Source organism: Chamaea fasciata, unplaced genomic scaffold (assembly GCF_029207755.1).
Source record: "Chamaea fasciata isolate MVZ Bird 193981 ecotype frontalis unplaced genomic scaffold, bChaFas1.0.hap1 SCAF_7, whole genome shotgun sequence".
Classification (NCBI taxonomy): domain Eukaryota; kingdom Metazoa; phylum Chordata; class Aves; order Passeriformes; family Sylviidae; genus Chamaea; species Chamaea fasciata.
In genome coordinates, this window is record NW_027094092.1 from 58485468 (window position 1) to 58509683 (window position 24216).

At 45.5% G+C, this 24216-nt stretch overlaps 2 protein-coding genes across 4 annotated transcripts in view; one reads left to right on the forward strand and one right to left on the reverse strand.

Moving 5' to 3' along the window:
• Positions 1-1012: 1012 nt before the first annotated feature.
• Positions 1013-12209, reverse strand: ACTR10 (actin related protein 10). 2 transcript variants are annotated; one of them, XM_066189048.1, is made up of 13 exons: positions 12063-12209; positions 10624-10696; positions 9737-9819; positions 8677-8785; positions 6752-6859; positions 6496-6563; positions 6121-6200; positions 5111-5146; positions 3766-3845; positions 3601-3674; positions 2832-2913; positions 2000-2201; positions 1013-1491 (listed from the first exon to the last, which is right to left on the reverse strand). In XM_066189048.1, exons 1-13 carry the CDS (start codon positions 12137-12139, stop codon positions 1310-1312), a joined length of 1254 nt encoding a protein of 417 aa, XP_066045145.1. In that variant the 5' UTR covers positions 12140-12209; the 3' UTR covers positions 1013-1309. The 2 variants fall into 2 exon arrangements, with proteins under 2 accessions (XP_066045145.1, XP_066045146.1); XM_066189049.1 differs by lacking the exon at positions 12063-12209 and adding an exon at positions 11973-12056.
• A 9881-nt stretch (positions 12210-22090) lies between these two features.
• ARMH4 (armadillo like helical domain containing 4) overlaps positions 22091-24216 on the forward strand; it is a 56463-nt gene continuing 54337 nt past the window's right edge. For both annotated transcript variants that reach the window (XM_066189050.1, XM_066189051.1), the window contains exon 1: positions 22091-22169. The gene's annotated coding sequence lies outside the window, so the exon portion shown is untranslated. The remainder of the gene's footprint in view (positions 22170-24216) is intronic.

The following is a 24216-nucleotide window of genomic DNA, read 5'->3' on the forward strand; positions in this document are numbered from 1 at the left end:
CAGTTCAGGAAAATGACATCATTGCACCACCAACACCACAGGCTCTGTAGGAGTTTCATCTCCTGACTCCTTCCCGCTGAGAAGGGAAGGAGCTCCCAGCTCCGTGGGACTCGTGCAGATGGCAAATTCTTCCCTCAGGAAGCTCTGGCTCAGCTCTTACTGAGTTAAAATATAACCTGCACCCCCCAAATTACCCAGATTGTGGCTGAAAATGAGCAGCACAGCTCAGGCTGCATGTTCGGTGCACATAAGGCTGGCTCTCTGTGCTTGGCAATGAGACTGTGTCCATTTATCCAGCCTGGAATGGCACCAGGAGCCGGTCCCTAAAACACCAACCTCATCCCAGGACTACAAAAACTAACAGCACCTGTAAAGGTAAAGCACACAGGAAACACACTGACAAAACCATGCAGGAGCTACTGAAGTGCTGCAGCACATTCCCTGTGTCAGGGTTCACCAGAAGAGGATTTCTTTAAATATCTGTTTGACTGGCAGAGTCGTGCTCCAGGCACACAGCAGGTGGGCAGCAGGCAGAGATTCTGTCACAAAAAGCACGTTTGTGCCAATAAAAGAGTTCACCACCCCAAAAAATGTTATATTTATCGTGCCAAATTTGAGACAAAAACTGCTCCTCAGGACAGGATTTAGCCAGCAGATACCAGCAGTCACCATGTCGCCACTGAATCAAGTTTGACCTTACAACTGCTTATAATTAATTTATAATAATTTATAATCTTACATGGCTGAAATCTTTCTTGGAGGAGACAGAGGGAGAGGTTTTAGCTCAGCACTATGAGAGAATTTCAGGCAGAAGAGTTCTCTGCTAAAACTCTTAAAACAGGGGGAATAATGTTTCCACTACCTTTGCTGAACAATCCCAAACCATTTCTTCACCTGTGATTCAAGGGTGGAATATTTAATACAGAATTTGGCATAAAAAATTCCCATAGATGCTTCCCTAGTGCTGTTCATTCTTCTCAGCATGCTTTAAATGAAAATATCTTAAACCAAATTCTCTCAGCAATGCCATTTACTATACATATAAATAATAAACAACCCAGTAGGGCACAGCTTGTGAGGGGATAGAATTTCTCCAAAACAAAACAAAGAGAGCAGAGGAGTTGCCAGAGTTCAGTTTGTAAACTATAACTGGACAGGGTTTTAAATAGTGTTAGTGCCTACACCCTGACAACACCCACACTGGTCATATTTAATAGTGTTACACACAAATTAACGAACAAAAAACAGAAGACCCAATGCACATGGATGTAGTTGGAACGGGGCAGAATCCTTGTGTGGATTTAGGTGCTTATTTCTCTGTGGAAAAAGCCCTTTTCATCAGTGGTGGGGGTGCTTTTCCAACATCAAACATCATTTCCAGAGGGGGGTTGTTGAGGCAGCACCAGTCAGGAATCCGGCCAGTCTGGCTGTAATATTCCTTGGACACAGAGCGGCTCCCAAGGATGTCCTGCAGTGCTCCAAAAATGGCTCCTATGTTATTGGCAAAGAAAAAAAAATTGCATTAATTCCATGTAGAATTTCTCTTTCTACTTCTTCCCACCAAGAATATCAACTGGGATTTTTTAGCTCTCTCCCTAAATTTAAAGGGATGGATATTGCTGCTTTCCTTTTCAGTAGCCCGTTTAAGTCCCAAACTGCTTGATTTATATCCCTGGAAAGTAACTGACAACAAGGAATCATCTGCTACCAGCAAACCAGGCTTGGCTGATCCACTTCTTACAACAAAGCTTTTATTTTAAACACTTCAACCAAACCCCATTGCATTCAGGGCAATTTCTCCCCCCAAAAAAGTTGCCCCACAAAATTCACAGCAGCTGTGAGAAGATTCAGCCCACAGCAGCTGGCCAGGAAAGGAAAGCATCACAGGATTCAGTGCACAGGAATTGTTCTGCTTTGCTAACCCCAAAAATACAAGGCTTTATTCACTACAAATCCCATTGGAAGGTGTTTTTTATTTCTCAGCTGTTCCCATTCTTACCTCCCAGCCAGGCCACGCAGTTGGCTTTGGCAGGGGGAGTGTGGATCCTGAAGGTTTTAGTGGCAAGAGCTTCCTTGTATTTGGGTTTCTCCACCAGGTGTCTGATCTCAGCCATGAGCCTGTGCAGGAAGCCCGGCAGCATCGCCGTGCCCCCGATCACCACCAGGTTCTCTGCCAGCTGCTTCCTGGTGTCTATTGGGCACTAATGCAAACAGGGACATACAAAAAAAAAAAAACCCACAAAAAAGTCAACCTGTATTAGCCTGAAGCCATTCAGAAGTCTCTTACAAATTCAGCCCATTTCTAGGCCCTCCAATTGCTGTTTTCTCATATTTAGCTGGAAAATAACCAACATAATGAGAGAAATGCAAGGGAAGTGCCTGGAGGTGCAGAGGTGAAGGCTCCAGGCACAGAACTTCTTAAACAATTTGTTTTCATGAAGAATTCTAATTGAAATGTTTGTCATGTCAGCCAAGTCCATGGCTCTCCAATAAATTGCATCTCAGCAAACTTATTTAAATGGCATCAATAGCTACAGGGAGCCAACTTTAATTAACATACATACACCAGCACATAATGAAAATTTCCATTTATAGTGGTTTCCTAATGCATTTTTTTTCCTAAATATAATAAGAAGTGAAGCATTTGTATACGCCAAGAAAAAAATTCTGCAATAAATTTAATATACTGCCTGTAATAAAGATGTCCAAATCAATTTTATTCTAGCACAGGTAAACCAGCAGCCTGCAGAACTCAAAGTCTTGAGTCACTTTTAACTGCAGGTTCTCTCAGGCTGGAGGCATTCCCTAAACCGCTTCTAATAGAAAAATACCTGAACAAGTGAATCCAAGATCAAAGTGGCAACAGATGTCTCTTCATTATCCTGCTCAAAGAGGATTTCCACCACGGAGTCTCTGTGGCACAGACAGGGAGTGAGTGTTAATGAACAGCAAAACCTCACTGAGCTGAACTCAGGCACAGCAGAGCTGGAGATACCCCTAAGCCTTCCTGCTGCCAACACTCTGTCACTCCTGTCACACAGCCCAGGCACCCAGCAGTGCCAGCAGGGAGGGGACAATCATGGAATCCTTGGGACAATCATGGAAAAGACCTTTAAGATTACCACATTCAGCCCTCAACCCAGCATCAGCACCTTGTTCACCACTAAACCACACCCCCAAGCGCCACATCCACACGTTTTGAACTCTTGTCCTGTCCCTTGTTCCCTGGGAGCAGCCCCCACCTGGCTGCACCCTCCTGTCAGGAGTTGCCGAGTGAGAAGGTTCCCTCTGAGCCTCCTTTTCCCCAGGTTAAAATGCCCTGTTCACATCACTAAACCTGTCCTATTACCAGGCGTTGATACTCATTTCTCTTCCCCCATCCCTCCAATCTCTCTGCTCTCATCTTCCTCTTGGAGCTCTGGAGAAGACACCCCTCTCCCATGATGGGCTTGCACTGTGCCCAGCACACAGCTTTCACTTCAGAGGCATTAAAAGCATATGCAAGTGTCTCATTAAAATCCAATTTTATGAAAATTTATGTGCCTTTAGAGTTGAAATATATCCTTGTAATGACAAACACTCTGCCATGGCGTTTCTCACCTGATGGGGCCAACTACATGGAGAATCTTTTCTCCATCCAAAGGGTAGTCCACGTCTGGAGGCGGTGAGGGACGCTGGAAATAAAAACAGACTTGTACTATTATTATTTTAGAGCCACCAAACGCTGCAGCCACTTCAAAGGAGCAGGAAGAGCTTCATCCTCACCTCAGCACTGCCATCAATGTTGAACTTGGCTGCCTGGATTTTCAGTCCCCGTTGGAGATCGCTCACAAAGCACGTGCGGACTGTGCACAGGGAAAGAGAGGGGCACAAGTGAGGCCTTGCTGGATCCTTCTATCACCAGTAAAAAGTCATTTCTCTTAATTTAGAGAAGAACACACACTCCAGGCCCTTGCTGGTCCAAGATATTACCAAATAAATGCGAAGAGAAACAGCTTCTACACTCCAGCAGAGCTCAGGAGCTCTCTAGACCATGAGTTAAATGAAGCTGACACTAAAATTCTGTTGGAAATCCTGCCTGTCCTTTCTCACACAAACCACACAAGACTTAAAGCCAGAGGGATGTTCCAAATGGTGCCTCAAGGTGCCAGGGGTTGTCCTCTGCCTTCACTGCAAGTCTTGCACCACGGCTTCAAATGAGGCATTGCTCACTTTCTAAACAAGCTCCTACCATGAAACATTGTCCTTACTGCAACTCTTCAACACCGTAAGAATTCCAGAGGGTTTTTCTGCTTCCAGACAACACTGACAGATCACAGTCTCATTTGTATGCCATATACACTTATTTCATTGTATTTGGCACAGGTGAGCATCCTTCCCCATAAGCTGCTGTCACAAAGAATCAACCCTTCAATACAAAGACAACAACAATTTCATCCCTGGCCTGCTGTCTCTGGTTCCAAAAGACTGCAAGGAAAACACAACTTGACAGAAAGCGTGTGCAAGTCCAGGAATCAGAAAAGCAACTTCCACTTCACAAAGCACCAGCTGCATTTATTTTGCATTTGACTGATGGCTTTCTTCCTAATTTGATCCAAGGGATACATACTAGTTACTGTTTTCTAGGAAAACACATCTTTTTCTGTCTGTTGCACATGTAACAATTACATGGGAATTCATCCAAATTCTTCCCAAAGACTCTCTTTTTTCTGGTGCAGTAAATATAGTTCTTGTCTCCTCTTGCCTACCTTAACACACCAAAATATCTCTTACAAACACTTTTTTTTTTTAGTTGACATTAGGGCAAACTGAACCTTTCTAGTTAATCTACAAACAAGACTACACAGCAATGCAATCCTGTTTCTGTGCCCACCTACCAAATCTATCTAAAAGTTGCAACTCAACAACACAGAGGTTAAAGTGAAAGAGGAATTCAACACCTCGTTTTGGTTTTGTTTTCAGAGAGGAAGAACAATACAAGTTCATTCAAGAGGTAATAAATACAGCACAAAGAGAAATAAATTCCTAAATGTAAAATACTGCACACTTGTTATTATCACACTACTGCACAATTTCATATACTAGTGTTTCACAAAGCAAACAAATTTACCTTTTATATCCTCTACTATGTCTTCTGGGACTGAGCCTGAAATAAATAATAATAATAAAAAAACTTAGTTTCATTCTTAAATTCTCTTCCTATTTAAAAAATCCTTTTGCACCAAGTCTGAATTACATTTAATATATTAAACTTTCACTGACAGCAGCTTTCAAATACTTGCAAAGCAGAAAATATATGAAGAACAGAAATAAGAATAAGTCTGTCTGCTCAAAACAGATTGAAAAATTACTACAGAACTTTTATCTCAGCCTTTATTCAAAACTGCTGTGAGAAGAGGGCTTATCATAAAAATAATATACTTGTTAAATCACGGATTCACAAGGTTGGAAGAGACCATCGATACCACAGAGTCCAGCCCATGCCCTAACACCTCAATTAAACCACGGCATCAAGTGCCACATCCAGTCTTTGTTTAAACACATCAAGGATGGTGACTCCACCACCTCCCTGAGCAGGCCATTCCAGTACTTCACCACTCTCTCTGTAAAAAACTCTTTCCTAATATCCAACCTATATTTCCCCTGGCACAGCTTCAGACTCTGCTGTCCTGTTCTGTCAGTTGCTGCCTGGAGAAAGAGACCAACCCCACCTGACCACAGTCACCTTTCAGGGAGTTGTAGAGAGTGATAAGGTCACCTCTGAGTCTCCTTTTCTCCAGGCTACACACACCCAGCTCTCTCAGTTGTTCCTCACAGGGTTTGTGTTCCAATCCCCTCACCAGCCCTGTGGCCTCCTCTGGACGTCCTTCCTAAACTGAGGGGCCAGAGCTGGACACAGCACTCAAGGTGTGGCCTCACCAGTGCCCAGTACAGGTGAGAATGACCTCCTTGCTCCTGCTGGCCACGTTGTTCCTGATCCAGGCCAGGATGGCAGGACAGAATTCCTGCAAGCAGGCCACGTGGGATGCAGTGACTCCTAAACCCATTTCATTCACTGTTAGGATTAACCCCCTTCCCCCAGTGCAGCTCCCAGCACAGATGCCCCATCCCAGTCCTTACCCATCACGGAGGGAAGGCTTTGTCCTTTGGCCAGTCCTGTATCCACCGTGCACTGCTCCAGCAGCTGATACTCCAGCTCCCTAAAACAGTGCACAGGAGGGTGAGGAAAGACAGCCATGAACTCAGCCTGGCTCTCTGGACTACACTCCAGGAACAGGATTAATTCATTTAAGTTACATCCTTCTAAACATAAACTTAGGAAGACCCCATTCCCACAGTTTTTATCCCATCAGCAACAGCTGCACAGTTTTAACTCTAAAAACTGGATGATGTTACAGCAAGTTAAGATTTAAAAGAGGAATTTTAGCTCATGGTCAAAGAGAAACGTTCACAAATAAGTAATTTGTAACCTGGAATGGATAACTATGAACTTACTTGTGGATGGCCTTTCCTCCCAGGGGAAGGGAACCCCAGCAACTCAGGATTGGAATTCCCTCATAAATCTACAGGAAGATCAGGAAATTCTCCTCTTTTTCATTATGAGTTTTTCAGTCTGCTGGAACTAAATGCCTTTTCCCTTCTACAATCCCTTGCATCAATCACCTTCTGACTGCTTTTGTCCAAAGTTAATTTCTAGTCAACAAAAATCTCAAGTTTCACGACAGCCCCAGTGCTGGAAATGAAAGGATACAGGCAGCACCAAACTTTCTGCATATCCACAGTCCAGCACCATGGCAGAGTTGATCCCCAGGGTCAGGAGAGACATCAGGTGACTTGGAGCAAACAAAACAGAAGGTACCTACAAGGAAACCAAAAGTAAAGTTGACAGAAAGGGGAAAAAAAGAGGCAAAAAAAGAAACAAAGCATTGATGCCTTCCCTGAATGGCATTTTAAAAGCAAAACACAAACAACTGTACCTTGAATTATTCCAGTACTAATCTAATGAACAAAATACAACAGGATTCCAAATTCTCTGTTCACCTTCTCTGTGGTGCACACCAGGTGCTTCAGGAATGATGGATGTTGGAATGGGCTTGTAAGAAAAGCTGTAAAAGCTGTTGGCTGTAAAACTCAGGTCAAGTTTCTTATTGTTACTGAAAAGAAATCAAAGAAGCTGAAGTGCAGTTTCTTGAAAAGCTGTAAAAAGTTGAAGATGTGAACAGAAGTGCTAGAAAATCCATAAAAGTGTGCCTTAGGACAAACACTGCTGCACCCAAACAGAAGAAGCTGTTTGAAACACTCTCACAAAAACGATGTGGAAACTCAGTTGAAATTACACGAGATTTACTTTCTTCTCCCAGAATTCCATAAATCAAGTTTTAAGAAAAGCAACAGTTCCTTTAAAGGAACACTTCGAAGAGGGAATTAAATGAGAAATTTCAACTAATTCTGCACTTACAGGAAACATACGGACCCTTAACCCAGAGACAGAAGATAAAATATTGACCCTGTATTAATAAACTACTCTTTGCACCAAATAGAAAACTAGAAACCAGAGAGAATTAACCTTCCATCAGTATTAACTGGCTTCTTAATAAGGTACAAAGTCTACCCATCAAAATATGAGCGAATACATAAGCCATTTTTGACAAACCATTTTGCATGGGATGTGCTTTAGCTGAGGCATTTTACCGCTGTGAAAGGATTATGGAAAAAAAAACCTCAAAAAACTGACTCAAATCTTTCAGCAAGTTGAAGTCATCAGAAAATTTTAGCAATAGTAAGAAAGAATTATGCAGGAGTTTGAGATTAACTGGTAAACTGTGCTGTGGAAGGACAGTGAAGAAGTACTGCAGACAAACTGGTTTCACTACTTTATACAGAAAAACCTGAACCTTTGGTGTGTCTGAATTGAAGCAGCATGGAGTCACCTACTAAAACATTTTCTGTTACAACTGAGCCAGAATTAGGTTCAGACTTTTCCCAGAATCCTTGGCTGGTTGGGTTGGATGTAACCTTAAGGATCATCCAGTTCCAACCCCCTGCCTTGGGCAGGGACACCTTCCACTATCCCGGGTTGCTCCAAGCCCCACCCAGCCTGGCCTGGAACACTTCCAGGGACGGAGAATCCACAGGTTTCTGGTTTTCTTCCCCACAACTTTTCTTCATAAAGACTGATTAGGCAGAGAAGATATTTGATTTCAGGTAAGTTCTTCTCTAAATGAGCACAGCCATATGCTAGGCAGATATTGACTGTGGGAGAAGCAGAAATCATGAGACTTGCTGACAGGGCACTAACAAGTGCCTAAATATAAATCCTGGCTGCAGGCAGTGCTCAGTGGGGATTATTGGATCTGTCTGGGACACGGCACTCTGAGCTGTATTATCTACAAGTCAGGGAAGCCCTGCAGAATCTTGTTAATTGCTGCTGCTTTGTGGCCTCATGAAGAGTCAGGATAGAACAAGAATAGCCTTTAATCTAATTTCCACACCCTACTTCCTCACACCATCATTTGAGTTTTCTTCTTTACGCCTCTCACTCTATTGCCACAATTTTTTTTTTTTTTTTTTTTTTTTTTTTTTTTTTTTTTTTTTTTGTCCACATCTGGTACTGGCTTTAAGCAAAATTCCTCCTGGCAAACAGAGTAAACTTACACATTTCTGTCAAACACTCACCTCAAAATGCTTGAAAAGGACCCTGGTGAGGGTGTCCCTGAAGTGTGAAGGGCACAGGACCGACTCGATGATCACAACACGCCGGTCCCTGGGGTTCACCAGCAGGTGCCTAAAAAAAGACAAGATGTGTAAAATGAAACTGGGAACTTTAAGCACATTTTATGAGATCTATCCTCCAGTCATATTCCATTTTCCTCCAAAATCCTAAAGATGTGCATTTAGATAGCATTTGCTACAGCAGACCCCCAAAGACTTTTTCAAAAATCTAAAAACCCCAATGCTTGCCTAAAAGAAAGTCAGGAAACTGAGGCAGGGAAAACAAGTTAGAGCATTCAGCCAGAGTCTGGAGGTCTGTATATTCATTAAACATCTCTAAATCAATATAAAGTAATACAAAATTAAGTCACCAATGGCTTGTCCAGTGTCATAAAGCACACAACAATGATGATTCTGATACTCAGATGCTCTGATTTCAGTGGAAGGGGATGAAATTGTCCTGGTTTCAACTGCAAAGTGATGGTCCAGGACAGGAGAAGAAAAGAACCCAACCCAGAGCAGATCTGAGGCACAGAAATTAAATCCTGCTTTCCCTATGATGGCTTTCACTGTGTAAAAATATAGACTGCAAGCAATGAGAAAGGACCAAGTACAATTTAATTACTCACTAAATGTATTAAAAACAGAACAAAGAGATGCATTGCTGAGGTAAAAGCATTCCACAGGTAAAGATTTCTCCTTCCAAACCACCCTGGAGAGAGTTCTGCAATGATAGGAGCTTCAGCCCTACCAAAATCAATGCAACTCCTGAGGTAATGCCTTTCCCTTCTCAGGCCCTTTATAGACACCTCAGCTGAAAGGTAATTTATCAAACACTTTCTGCTTTTACAGAGCAACTGCTGCTGCAGGACAGGAACTCTTTGTAAGGTAACCTGGATCTCAGCACCACCAAATTCCTCCTGCACCAACACAGCCAGGCAGCCCCTTGCAAAGTCTTATCTCTGTTTTCTGATCTAACCAGGCAGTGTCCAGCCCTGGAAGGGCTCACAGAGGTGTCTCCTACCTGAAATACAGCATGTGGATAAATTCCTTCAGGTAGGAATACAGCTCTTCTGTATTGATGTTGTACTGAACCACCTTGACAGGCTGGGAAGGGAAAACAGCCACAGTCAGCTCCAATGCTGGACAGTAATTATTTATATACAAATAATACATTTATTTATACAAATTTATATAAATTTATATATATACTTAAGTATTACTTATATGTTTATAATAATATATACATATTCACATTTGACATATAAATAGATATATATGATACATACATAATATATATTTTTTCTATATTTAATTATATTATATATATTTCTTTTAATATAATATATATTTTTATATATTTAAATATTTAAGTATTATTTATATGTTTGTATTAAGATATATATATATTCACACATGATATATAAAGAAATATATATGATGCATACATAATATATATTTAATCTGACATTATATATAAACACTCACTCTTGCCGGATTTGCTCTTTATCCTTAAAACATCTCATAAACTCACTCCATAACTAAATTCCAGAGTTAATTAATGGTAATTTTTCATACAGGCAACTTAGAATTAGTTTTCCAAATCTGCCACCCTCTACTAAAAGAAAAAAAAAAAAAAAAAAAAAAGACTAGGCAAAGTAATTTCTCAATAAATGCCCCAAAACACAAGTTCCCTGGGGGCTGAGCAGCAATTTACACCAGCACTGGCACCACACTTACCTTCACCTACTCACAGTTTTTATTAGCAGCAGTTAAAATAATGAAAAATATCGTAATATTTCAGAACATTTTATTCAGGCAGTGAAAAAATGGCTTGCGATGGACACAAATAGCATCCGCAAATTTCTCCTGTGCCACAAGAACACACCAAACACCATAAAAACAGTTCACCTTTGAGACATCAGGTTTCTTGATTTCACTGGGGATGATGCATCTTGGTCCTGTCTCTCCTGCAAACCCACACCTAAAAGAAAATGTTGAAAATCTGATTATTTGAAGTGACCATTTGACCCCCTGGGCTTAGGGACCATTACAGAGTAATGAATTAGGGAATTCTGTTACTGCAGCGAGGGTTTTGCCCACAGCTTTCCTGTCCAGCCACTTGGAGATAAATTTAAAGACAGACTAAAAGAGAAAGATTTTTGTATCTTTTTTTATTGACTCCCTCAACAAAAGGACAAAATCAGCAGCAAACCCCAAACCAAAGTTTTCAGAAGCCCACCTGCTCTTCCTCAAACACACAAGAACCAAGGACTGAAGAAAGGCAATTAAAAGCAAAATGAATTCAAGATTTGTTTTAGTCTCAGTGCCTGATATTTGTTTCACCCCTGTCACTCCCAGTAACTACAAATCTCAAAAGAGAATCACAGTTTTCTGAAAAGCTGCCGGACTTGGAGCACTTTTAATGCAATTAATTTTCTTCTTTTGTCACAGACAGATATTGTGCAGTCCCAGTGTGTACAGGCAATTCTCCTTGAACTTTCAGCTAATTTTCAGCCTTATTTGGAAAAGAACAGACATTTCTCATATCATTACCTCCATGAGAATGAAGGCTGGAAACAGACCCTAAAAACAATTATTCAGGGGAAAAAGCTTTTCCAAAAGAGCATTTTATTGGATAAACAATGCCCAGGGAATAAAAGCTCACAAACGCCCCAAACTTGGGAAAAGCTTTCAATTGGCCACACAAGGTGAATCCACAAAAAAGCCACTCATGGGACTCACTTGTCCCCGTCCACGAAGGCTCTGTTAAATCCGCACATTCCCAGGTAACACAGCTTTTGGCCCACAAAGTGAAGTAATAAATAAATAGTCAGCATTCCTGCTTCAGCACTCGAGCTAAATCTTGTTTTAATCTAAGACACAACACTAAAAACCGAGGCTGCTCATTACCAGCTCCGCACCACACCAATCAACTCAGAAAAGGGAAAACCACAATTATTATTGGAATAATGGTTAGGATTGGAAGTGGACTTAAAAACCATCTAATTCCACCCCCTGCCATGGCAGGGACACCTTCCACTATCCCAGGTTGCTCCAAGCACCGTCCAACCCGGCCTTGGACACTTCCAGGGATGGAGCAGCCACAGCGTCTCCGTGCCAGGGCCTCAGCATTCTCACAGCCAAGAATTTTCCCACTATCGCATCTAACTCCGTCTTCCGGCAGCGGAAAGCCATTCCCCCATGTCCTATCACTCCAACCCCTTGTCCAAAATGCCTCCCCAGCTCTCCTGGAGCACCTTCAGTCACTGGAGGTTGCTCTGAGGTCTCCCTGGACTCTTCTCCGGACCGGACACTCGCAATTCCCGAGCGCAGCGCGGGGCACTCACTTGGTGAAGGCCTGTCCCAGGTCGATGACCACGGCGGTTTTCTCCCCGCCGCTGCCGAGCCCCTCGTACAGCGGCATCGCGGCCCGGCCTCCCTTTCTCCCCTTCTCCACCCGTTCCCTTCTCCCGTTCCCTCCCGTTCCCCCTCCCTCAGCCGCCGCCACACGGGGCCTCGCTGCTCCCCGCCGCGCGGGGCTGCCCGCGGCGCCTGTCCGCCCCGCCGCCGCCTCGCCGCCTCCCGCGGGCCCGCGCCGCCGCTCCCGCCCCATCCTGCAGGGCTCCAGGGCGGCCGGGAGTGCCGCGGGACCGGCGGTGGGCGCGGTGAGGAGCGGATTCCCCTCAGCCCCGCTCCGGCGGCCGGCGGGGCAGCCGCGGGGAGAAGGGCGGCTGCGCCATGGAGGGGCCGGAGGGGCGGGGTCTGCCGGAGGGGCGGGGCCCTGCCGGAGGGGCGGGGTCTGCGTGAGGGGCGGGGTCTGCGTGAGGGGCGGGGTCTGCCTGAGGGGACGCGCGGCCGGTGCTGCATCTGCTCGAGCGAAATCGTAAAAGTCACAGAATCATTTAGGCTGGAAAAGGTTATCGAATCTCAGCCATTCCAGCACTAAGCCATGTCCCCCAAGTGCCGCATCCGCACGGCTTTTAAATTCGTCCAGGGGTGGCGACTCCGTCAATTCCCTGGGCAGCCTGTGTCGGGACTGGACAGCCCTTTCTGGGGAGAAATGTCTCCCAACAGTCAACCTAAAGTGGCCATGGGACAACCTGAGGCTGTTTCCTCTTGTCCTGTCCCTGTTCCCTGGGAGCAGGGCCCGATCCCCCCCCCCCCGGCTGTCCCCTCCTGTCAGGGAGTTGTGCAGAGCCAGAAGTTTCCCAGAGTTATAAATGCAAATTATAAAGTTGGCTTTTCGCAATTGTACTGTATTATGTTTTGTTAATGGAATTTTAAAAAGATGTATTTTCTGATTGTGGCACAATATAAGTGGTAAGAGGACTGGGTTTTTTTCTTTGTGACGTCTGGACTGACCAAAGCTAAAAACTATGGAGGAGAAGTCATCACCTTATAGCCCTGCAAGAAGACTGCTAGATTTCTGGGTTTTTTAATCAAAATAAAAACAGTCAAAACCCATGTTACCAAGACAGAGTCCTTGGTCCTCCCTCTTGAAGAGAAATAAAATGACTCAGGGACTAAAAAAGCCATGTCACTCCGCTGCTCCAGGAGTGTGGTGGTTGGGAGAGAAGATGTGAGCTCAAAATACAGTGAGGATAGAAATGATAAACCTCATGGTGGTAACAACCCGTACAGGGCCAGGGGTTGGGCACAGTGATCCTTGTGGATCCCTTTCAGCTCAGGACCTTCTAGGAATCCATGCTTTCAAAATCGGGTTGCCTGAGACAGGTGATAAGAGAGAGGCTGAAGATCAGCAGTAAGAGCCTAATCAATAAAAGCTGTTCTGATGAATAATGTTTGTGGACGTGTCTCCCTGTGACTGGATTCCCTGGCTGGGAAAAGGGAATTTCTAACAGCTTTGGGTCGGTGTCATGCAAATGTGGGATCACTTGCAGAAGAGATTCCAAAGGTAGTACTTGCCCCACTCCCAACAATCTTCTTTCCCCGCCAATATTCCTCTTCCCCACAATAACCACACCTGTAAAACCAGCTGCTCTTCAGGCAGTTGTGATGTCCAGGAGTGCGACTGTGGCCCTCTGCTCACACCTCCAAAAAGACGAGTCCTGGGTGTTTATTTCAGCAACGTGCACGAGACCCATTTCTTCTTCAGGGAAGCAAAATAGGAATTGAAAAAGCAATTAACTGGGGAGTTGGGTCTAGACATTTGCTCACTGCCAGACAGGCCAGGCTGAGAGCCTGAGGGTTTGTGCAGAGGAGGACAAGGGTGCTAATGAAGGGAGAGGATTCCAGGGAAGGCTGTGGTGACACTGCTGTGCTCTGTTGTCACTCAAGCCAGCCCCCTGACCTGTGAGCTGCTGCAGCAGCTTGTGGATGCTGTGCTTTTCGCCGTGCTTTCCACTCTGCAGCAGTGCTGTTTGTCCCACATCCACACTTTCTATTTGCAGTCCCTGAAGGTGGAGGTGTGTGGGAGTCGGATGATGAGTGGGAGTGATGTGAGATGCCGAAAGCTGTCGCTGCCACCATCTGCTGTGTCGCCTGGGCCAGCCCCCGCACTAGCCCATGGGCTAGCAGCTCTGCACAAATGCTTTCTCTGCTGCTCCTGTCACAGCCTTGTCCTGTTCCCCCCTTCTGGTCATCCTAAAGTCACCAAGGTGACAGAGCAGAGTCAAGAGGCAGCACTGAGAAGAGAAGGTCCCGGTGTGTGTGGGGCAGAAGTGCAGACTGGGGGAGCTGAAGCAGATGGAAGCATTTGAGCCATTTGAGGACATTTCCTCTTGTCCTGTCCTTGTTTCTCGGGAGCAGACCTCAATCCCCCCTGGTTGTCCCCTCCTGTCAGGGAATTGTGCAGAGACAGAAGGTTTCCCCTGAGCCTCCTTTTCTCCAGGCTGAGCCCCTTTCCCAACTCCCTCAGCCTTTCCTGGTGCTCCAGACCCTTCCCCAGCTCCATTCCCTTCTCTGGACATGCTCCAGCCCCTCAATGCCTTTCTTGTCCTGAGGGGCTCAAAACTGCCCCCAGAAATGGCTCCTTCCAGGAACATCCTGGAAGGGCTCTTGGAGGACACAGGAGGAACCCAGGCAGAGCAGAGGGAATGCAGGAAGGGTGTGAAGAAGGGGAACTTTGCAGTGACAAACTTGGGGAGACTCCTCTCAAAACCCTTTACATCCCTCATAAATCCCTGCTCTCTCTCCTTCAGGCACCATCCCACAGCTCCATATGAACCCAGGCAGTCTTCAAACAACCCATCACCAGCTTCCCATCCTCTCCTAGGAGAGGAAAACTGAGGAGCATGGACAAGGCTGTAGTGGTGATGTGATATACAGAAACAGTGATTGGACCAGCACACACCCAGTGAATTCTGGAGGAGGAGGGATCATTGCCAAGGCAGCAGTGGAGGTTGCCGACACATGAAAAAATAAACGAACAAAACCTGCAGTGATTAAACATCGTGACACCGAGTTCAACTTGCCTTATGATTCTGTGTGGTTTTATGTTTTTAATGGCTTTTTAAATTATTTTTTTTTAGGGTTAGTATTTTATGGCCTTCCAAAATATGGAAATGTAGCTGAACTTTAAAGGATATGCAAACAGCGAGGCATGGAAATATGTTCAAATGTCATTTCCACAACACAACCTTAACTCTGCCATGTTTGAGCAATTCCCCAGTGCACCAAGAATATGCACTCAGTTGGTAATTACACCTGACTGAGGCAGGAATTATATTCAAGAAACTTTTCTGTATTTGGTTTTTCTGTCAGGGAAACAATCCCAGAATTTCCCAAGTGCTCCTGGGGATATTCTGTTCAGACACTAGGTAAATTTTTCACAATGAGAACAATCAGCCATTGGAATAATCTCCCCAGGCAAATGGTGGATGCCTCAACATTGGACACTTTAAGATTCAGCTGCACAGGGTGCTGGACCATCTTGTTTCAACTGTGATTTTGCCAAGAAAAGTTATGTCAGATAATCTTGAGATCCTTTTCGACCTGGTATTCCATGATTCTGAGATAAGTTACTACCTGGACTGCTGTCTGCCCTCACTGTTCAGGGACAGCACAGGGAAGCTGTGCAGTCACTGTGCCCTGGTAAGAATCTGTTCTCACTGGTGTGTGAATATTCTTCCTCTCAAATTCTGTAAAATCCTCCTGAATATCTCTGTGACAGGGGTCTTATAAAGACATAATATACTATTCTTAATGTTCTTGCTTTTGAAATACTTGAGGTCCAAAAATGGGAGTAATTTAGATAATATATGATTAAAGTCAAAGCGCGATGTTTGCATGATCTGTTTTCATCCCCAGATCCCACCCATTTACAACATCTTATCGTGCTATAACTACATATTTACAGCACTGCTTATGTTTTTAATATAATGTTTTATGTAAAATGACTGCTTAGATATTTTTTGCAAAAAATCAGGGGCCCTGCTTGAAATCCACAGCCCATGGCTTCCTCCTGAATGTATTACCGCTGGGTTAGGAATGATCAGAGTTTCCTGCTAATCACATCACCATCTTTATAGTCCATTGGAAATCTCCTCTTAAATTACGTTAATCAATCACGGTTAACACGAGTTCTGAAATGCAAGCTGCAGCTTAAAAGTGGCTTAATTTAATGGATGGGCTTTTCAGAGTTATTGATAATAGAAGCCAGAGCGTTAGAGATGTGCCAGGGTTTCATAACAAAATTCATCCACGCCGGGCTGGTTTAATCAAGGAAGCTGCTTGCATAACGTGAAGAGCACTCGCTCTCCCCCGAATATGTGACTGTTGAGGAAACAGATGGTGATGCTAACCCGAAAGAATCAGGCTATAAATACATTCAGGATAACAATATAAATGGAGATAATTATTCACAGTCTAAAGAGACGGTGGGACAATTAAGCCAGCTCGTAAGCAGAATGTCCAGCAGAGTGAAAAGCAGGATTTCCATAACATAATAAGAAATTATTCCCTGAGTGCAGCCAGTTCATGCAACTCTTGGGAGCGGTGCTATCTCTGACAGGCAAGGAAGAGGTTGCATAAGGACATAAAAATACAAGAAATTAACAGCAGCCCATTGAAATCAGTGAAAACTCTTATATCATAAAATCATAGACTGGTCTGGTTGGAAGGGAGCTTAAAACTCATTTAGTTCTACTCCTTGCCCTGGGCAGGGACACCTTCCACTCTCCCAGGTTGCTCCAAACTCCATCCAACCTGGAGCACTGCCAGGGATCCAGGGGCAGCCACAGCCACTCTAGGCAACCTGTGCCAGGGCCTCACCACCCTCACAGCCAGGAATTTATTCCTAATAACCAATCTAAACCTACTCTCCTTCAGTCTGAAGCCATTCCCCCTTGTCCCATCACTCCAGGCCCTGGTAAAAAGTCCCTCCCCAACTTTCTCTCAGCTGCCTTGAAGCAGTGTAAGGCCACAATTAGGTCACCCCAAAGCCTTCCCTTTTCTTTTCTGCCTGGGCAGTTTCAGCCCTTCCTCACAGCAGAGCAGCTCCATCCCTCTGCTCATCTCGGTGGCCTCCCCTGGACTCGCTCCAACAAAATAAAATTTGTAGCACAGTTCTTTTTGCCTAATGCAAATGTGCTTTTTCTCTCCCCCCTTTTCAAGACTGTTGGTATTCAAGCCACTGGCAGAAGAAAGCTCCTTTCTTTCGGGTGTCCTGCAGTCACGTCATTGTCACAGCTCTGCTCCGCGCTGCTGCCCCGAGGCGGCAGCTGCAGAACCCGCCCGGAGGGTTAACAGGGAACGTTTTTCATAAAGAAAATCACTTTTCTCTACTCGCCCCGAAACAGGCAGCTCTCAGCTGAATTAATCCCCGCGGAGCACTTGCAAACGTTGCGAACATAAAGGAATGTGTCCCGCAGCACAAACACTGCGCGGCTACGGCACGGAACCAGCACGCCCAGCTAATACCCTGCTGCCTTGAGAGCCAAAATGCCTCCCTGGACCCCTGCAGGGACTCGGATTTCAGCTGGACTCAGGCAGATTTCAACAGCAGAGCATTATTATTTTTAATTGGTCATAAAATAAACACTCTTTTGTGTCCCTGCATTGGCTGGCTTAGTCTGTGTACTCACTTCTAGGTCTCCCAAATCTCTACAGGCTGAGGCACGGACCCATCCCTTCCTCACAAAATCAGGGAATTGCGTACTTTGGGGCCAGCTTTAGATCTTCTGGAGATCACAGAGTGCTTCCTCACCTTTTCCCAGCACAGGGATTCAAGGGGATCCACATATCAGCTCTCTGAAGGGAGAAAAAGGAGGAAAGCCCCCTGTCAAGGGTTCTGCTAACAGCTGAATCTGGTTCCCGCTGAAAAATTTTGGCTTAATTGATTTGAATGCTTCCAAAACAAAAATGTGTATTTGTCTGCTCTTAGCCATACTACAGGGGAAAAATGAAAACACTGGTTGTGTCTGGAGCATTGCTGTTTCACTCTAAAACATAGCACTCCGCCCACGCAGGCATCCCAATTCCATGACCCCAAAAGTCTCTGTGGTGGGGACTTTCAGCCCCTCTTTGCTATTTTAGAAAGGGAGGGATGGACTGGCAGTACTGACATTGCACTTCTTTAAAACCTGTAGATTTGGTGGTTTAGTTTAACCTCAGGTTTTGAAAAGCAAAAGAAAGCTGCGGTTTCTAAAGTCCCTCTGGGTTTTATGTGTGTGAATAACCGTGTTTCAGATGATGGAGGCTGGACTCAATGATCTTGGAGATCTGTGTCTGATTCTCTGTTTCTGTGAATTTGTGAAGCTGAGGGTTTAATGTCAGAGCAGGGCTTAAGGTCAGCCTGCTGTGGGGTGGTGGGTCCAGTGCTCTTTTTCTTGTCAGCCTGATTTTGTAGTGGAGTTTGTAGAATGGAGGGGGGAGGGAAATATCCAAGGGAACTGACAGATGGTTCATGTTTTAGCTGAGACTCCAATATGCACACGGAGGGCTTCCTCAGCACTTTATCTCTGGGAAAATTGTAGTATGTGGTGTACCTTGGCATTAACTTTGGCATTGATTTTGTTGAAGGATATGAAGAAGAGCGAGGGCTGTGCAGTGATTCCGTTATGGATGTGAGCATTGGTCCTCCCGGGCTGCATTCCCAGAGCAACTGCAATGGATTCCAGTGACCTTGGGCCAGTCAGCAAAAGCCTGGTTCTACTCTGAAGAGTGAGTGTGTAAAAATGGCATTTCCTACTCAGCAGATCTGGGCTCTGTGTGCTCTCCAAGTCACATCTGCTGACTTTAGTGACAAAAATAAGTTCTTATGGCTTTCCTGCTCTGTGAGCACTTCAGAAACACGAGAGCTGGGAAGCAGAAGCTGGATCCCGTGCCTCCTTGTAGGATTGATTACTGTAAATCCCAGCCAGCAGTGGGGCTGTACTGGCACCACTTGGCCTTGCCCAGCTTTCCTCTTAATGCCAGCAGGGAGATACATGGAAGAAAGGAACCCAAGTTGATTCTTGTGACTGAATTTTTATTGCAGTTGACATTTATTGGGTTTGCAGTTGGAGGAAGAAGAAATCTGTTCATCCATAACATGGTTACATTCAAAATAATCCATTGGTCAAAAACTTTTTCAAAGTGGAGTTGTTTTAAACAAACTTCCCTTTCTGTGGCAGGGGATGCTGTTCTCACTTTCCCTGAACTACTCATGGCTACTCCATGCCAGGGGCTGCTGTTTAATAGGAAGAGAGGGCCCCCTTAAAACAACTGCTACCAGCTGGTGTAAAGGTGAGTCTTGTGATGGAGATGTGCACTGATTTGTGTGCTGGATGTCCCCAATATTCAATTTGGGAAAGTCATTCAGCAGCAAAATTAACGGTAACTATTTTAAAATTGCATTTACCTTCTGTGGCATGTCCTGACATACTTAGGATAGCTGATACATCTCCTCACAGGTGCCAGGAGTAGCAGCATAAGGTGCAGCATTCTGCTGTCAGGACAATGATTTTTTAGTTCATTCTATACAGGCAAAATATATCTTCATATAAATTTTTATGTGACCTAGTCTCTTAATTAGGATGTACTATTGGTACTTTTTGGGTTCTGCAATAAGGCTGTGACAGGAATATCACCTGTGAAAGAAATCTGATGTATCATTACTTTGTACAACAGAGCTGGCTGCTATAATAACACACAGATTTTATAAGAGGCTCTTACAAAAATTAGGTATTGTTATTTTACAGAAGAAGTGGAGGCTGAGAGCAGTGAAATTCAGTTTTGAAAGTCCTCTAGAAAGGCAGAGCTGGGAATGGGACATGAGTCCCACTGTTTCCCAGCTACGCTACCCGCATGGAAGAATGAGCCTGCTTACAAATTTAGTGTCTAAATTCACCTCAGGTGAGAAGTTCTGAAGGACAAGACCAATAGAGGATTGTACTGAAATGTCTCAACCCAGAGCAAGGGTAAGAGGGAAGAGGAATGGGTGTTTCTTAACTTGCTGTGGAAGTGGGGCCAGTTTTGCTTGGTTACATGCATGCTCCATGGCATACTGATCTGAGTTTAAAATCAGTATTTCCAACTAATAAACCATAGAAAGGAATAACAAAAGAGTGCTCTCTGGTGATTTCTGCCTCTTTCATCATGCCTCTTTCTTTCAGTCTGCAGATATTTTTGTTGATAACGCAGAAGCCTCTGATTTTGGCAGGTTATGCGGGGTAGAGAAACTTGCAGCGTACGGGGAATGTGCAATTTTAGGCAAGGAAAAAACCCCAGATAACCAGCTATTTTGGTTCCAGTGCATAGAAGTGAAATATTTAACCTTGAGAGGACACGGTGCCAATCTGGGTTCGGAGTTGATGGCAAGAGGGAAGTGAAAACCTCTCTAGTCTATTAAGTGCTCTGCATCCTTGGAGAACACTAAATCACCCCTTACACACGCCTTACATTTTAAGTAACTTTCACAGTAATTGTAAAGGTTAGATAGAAATGGGATTGAAAACACTGTCTTAGAATCACAGAGTGGTTTGTGTTGGAAGGAACCTTAAAAATCATCTCGTTCCAACCCCCTGCCATGGGCAGGGACACCTTCCATTGAAGATCCCTTGTTCTGAATCCCAGGTCAGCTGTTAAGGGGAATAAGTGTGCAGCTGCTGAAGCCCAGCCCCTGGAATTATCCCTGAGGGCTCTGATTTCTGCTGAAGTGGTCCCTGTTTTCCTGCCCCTTTCCCCACACAAGAATGACTGAACAGCTTGGGAATCAATCCCAGACCCACCACAAGGTGCAGTGCTGCTCTTGAGAATTGATTTTGGTCTTTTGGGAAATCTGGCTGCACCATTAACTTGGGAAGTGGCACTTCCTGCATGGCTGAGCCACCCTCTCTTCTCAGCCAGAGCCCTTGGCCAAAATGAATTGGCCAGGACAGAAGTTGAACCTGTGAAGAGTTTTGAGTCCCTGATCCGGGAGTTAATGGTGTTTAAAATGGCATGAAAAATGCAGCTCTTACCTCTTCCTTCCCTCCCACCCCATCTCCCCTAGAGGTGAGAGGAAACATCCTTTCTTTTCACGTATTTGTATTTTATTTATGAAGGTGCCACAGCAGTAGAAATATTGATTAATGAATAATTTCCCTGGATTTTACAGTTCAGAGAGGCAAAGCCAGGAGGGACTTTCCCCATCATTTTGAATGACCATTTCCTCCCCCAAGCCTAGCTCTGAAGTTCTTTCTGATGCCTTTTGTCACTGGCTGTCTTTACTGCTGATACAGGCACTCTGACACTTTATTTTCAACTCATGAAGGGGTTAGCAATATTTCCCTGAAAAAAAAACTGCCCTAACTTGCAACAAATCTGTCTTTTGAAAGTTTTAATATCGGATGCACAGTGCTACAATCAAATGAATTGGATTGGATCCAGTTTGGTTGAAATCCAGTAGAAAACACACTGTTTCTCTAAAATTAAACAGGTAAAACTTTGGGGTGTGTTTGGAGACACAAAGAGAGCAAATCACTAATATAAATGTTACTGCCAGCAGCACAGCAAACAGAAAAAAAAATTGAACAATTTATTGATAAGGAATACCTCATTTTCTTCCACCAGTTACGTTGGTTTTTTTTTTAAAGAGCTGAGCGACCTGTGACAACAGGTTACATCTCACTTTGTGTGAAAAATAAGAAAAATTTATTTTGTAGTTTGTTATTATAACTGAGCGATTCACTGATTTGCTTCACGTGGTAGAGCATATTTATTAGGAAGTCAAGATTTTAACTCACCTCACCTATACCTTCCTCTAGTCCTTCCTAGCAATTCCACCCCCCCAAAATCCCCCCACCCCCAGTCACTACCTCCTGTGAGAGATCATTATTTTTGGTCTCTCCTCACCTGTCCCTGCCCAGCTCAAACACCTCGCACCTGCTGCAGCCCCACTCTGGATGAGTCAGTGCCCGAGGGGGCGTATAAAACCCTCTGCGTGTAGCAGAGACCTTGTCCTGCCCCTGACACTGCCCTTGGGGGTGCAAGAGGAAGCTGAACAGTTCTCATCTTTTGGGTTTGGAGTCAAGGTATGGGTTTTTGAGTTGCTTTTTGGCAAAGTGAATTGATGTGCGAGCCAGGACCTGATGATCTAAAGCTTTTCTTGTTAGTTATGGGGGGTTTATTGAAAAAAAAAATAGGTGGGAGGAGGAAAGCACAAGGAAAGCTGTTTACCTTTCTATGTGCTGGCCAAATAGGTGCTTAAAACGAAGCATCCAAAAAGGGAAATTGAATAAAGCTCTCCTAATTCAGATGTTGTTATTGGAGAAGTTGTTCTCCTTTGCAGAGGGAGTGTTAGGGGAAGGTGACCTCTGCAGCTGAAAACACTGGAGGAGAATCTGTAATAGATGGAAAACTACTAAGGGGTGCCGTAGGCCTTGTTTTTACAGCTCCTCGTAAGCAAAGAGCGGCAGCTCCTCGGGTCAGTCACTGAGGAAGAGTTGGGTGCGGCGGCCGAGCGCTTGGATGCTCAAACTTCCCTTTGGGAGAAGGAGCAAACAGCAAACGCGGCTGCAGGCGGCCTCTCCCGGGGGCTGCGGGTGTCGGGCAGCACGAAGCCCACCGGAGGCAGGCGGGGGCCGGCGGTCGGGCGGAGCGGGCCGGCCCCCGACACCGCCCGCCGGTGGGCGGCCCGCTCCGCTCCGCCCGTGCGGCCGCGGGGCTGGGGGAGCGCGGCGCCGGGCGGCGGCGGCGGCAGCCAGGTGAGGCCGGGGCACACACAGTCGGTATCGCACCCCCGTGCCGCTTTTCCCCCGGGGGTTACGCGTTTTGAATTGATTTGTGGTTTGTTGGGTTTTTTTTTTTTTTTTCCTCCCGACGATGCTCGGCTGCCCGCGGGGCAGCGCATCCTCGGCGCGGCTCTTTGTTCCCGGCGAGCGGCTGGTCCCTGCAGCCCCGGGGGATGGGGAAGGGGCGGCGGGGCGAGCGAAGGGTGCTGTCCTGCCGGGATGGGGGTCCCGGGGGGCTTCCTCAGAAAATCTTTGCTGGTGGGGGTGTGTTTGTCGCGGGGGTGGTTTGGGAGTGACCGCCGCTGTCCCTCTGTCCTGCGGCGGGCCTGTGCGGGAGGAATTCCCGGGCGGTTTTTTGCACTTGATCCCCTGCCCGCTGGGGTAAGAACGCACTTCTGGGATGTAAAGTCACCTGTAAAATGACTAAGGAGGACGGGGAGATGGACCTGTGCCCGACGAGCAGGCGTGCTGGGTATAATCAAGCCTTGAGCTAGTCCTAATCCCATTCCCTAGACCCCACTCAGGTTTTTCCCCACCCAAAAGGTGCATTTAATCTCCTCTTCAACCTTCACCTGCAGGGAGTCATGATCCTCCAGCTCTCTGTCAGCGTTAGGTGAGGCGCTGGAATTGTGGAGCGGTTCTTGCTGATTGGAATCCGAGTGTTATCCCTCTTCTCCCAGGCAGGCTGGGCAGCAGCGTTTCTGTCCTTCTGCTGCTTGAAAACTGCTGTGCACCCTTTGACCTCATTCTTAAACTCCCCCTCCTCTCTGTCTTAATCCCTCAGGAATTTGGTAGACCTTAGACTTGTGTGGTGCCGGGGACCTGGCACGGGTCAGAAGCCACAGAGAACTATGCGGCTTTTACTTGCAAATCCAAGTAGGGATTTCCATAGGTGGTCCGTGTGCTGTTCCGAACAAAGCCAGTGATCGCTTGGTGGTTGAGGGGGTAATGCCTGAAACATGTCATGTCTCTGGCTCTTCCAAGAACTACGGCTGGAATGTCGAGGCTGGAAGTGGAGGTGATGTATTATGTATTAAGGTGCCTCACTGGGACTGGTGGGAAGCTGGCCTTACAGAATGTTAATATCTCATTTGTTTGCTCTTAAGGATGCATCCTCAAGGGTAGGCGAGCATGTGCCCCTCTGATGTGTGCTTGTCTCGACATCATTTTTCTCACCTGACTTTGTGTCGGTGGCTGGTGTAGAGTCGTGTCACTGCTGGGATTTCACTGAGCTGTTAGAGGTGGTCGAACTGGTCGAGGTCTGTTTACCTGAAGTGTGTGCTGGAAGGGCATTAGCTCCCCAGTTCACTCCGTTGAACTGGGCAAGGACATAAAGCAAGATGAGATA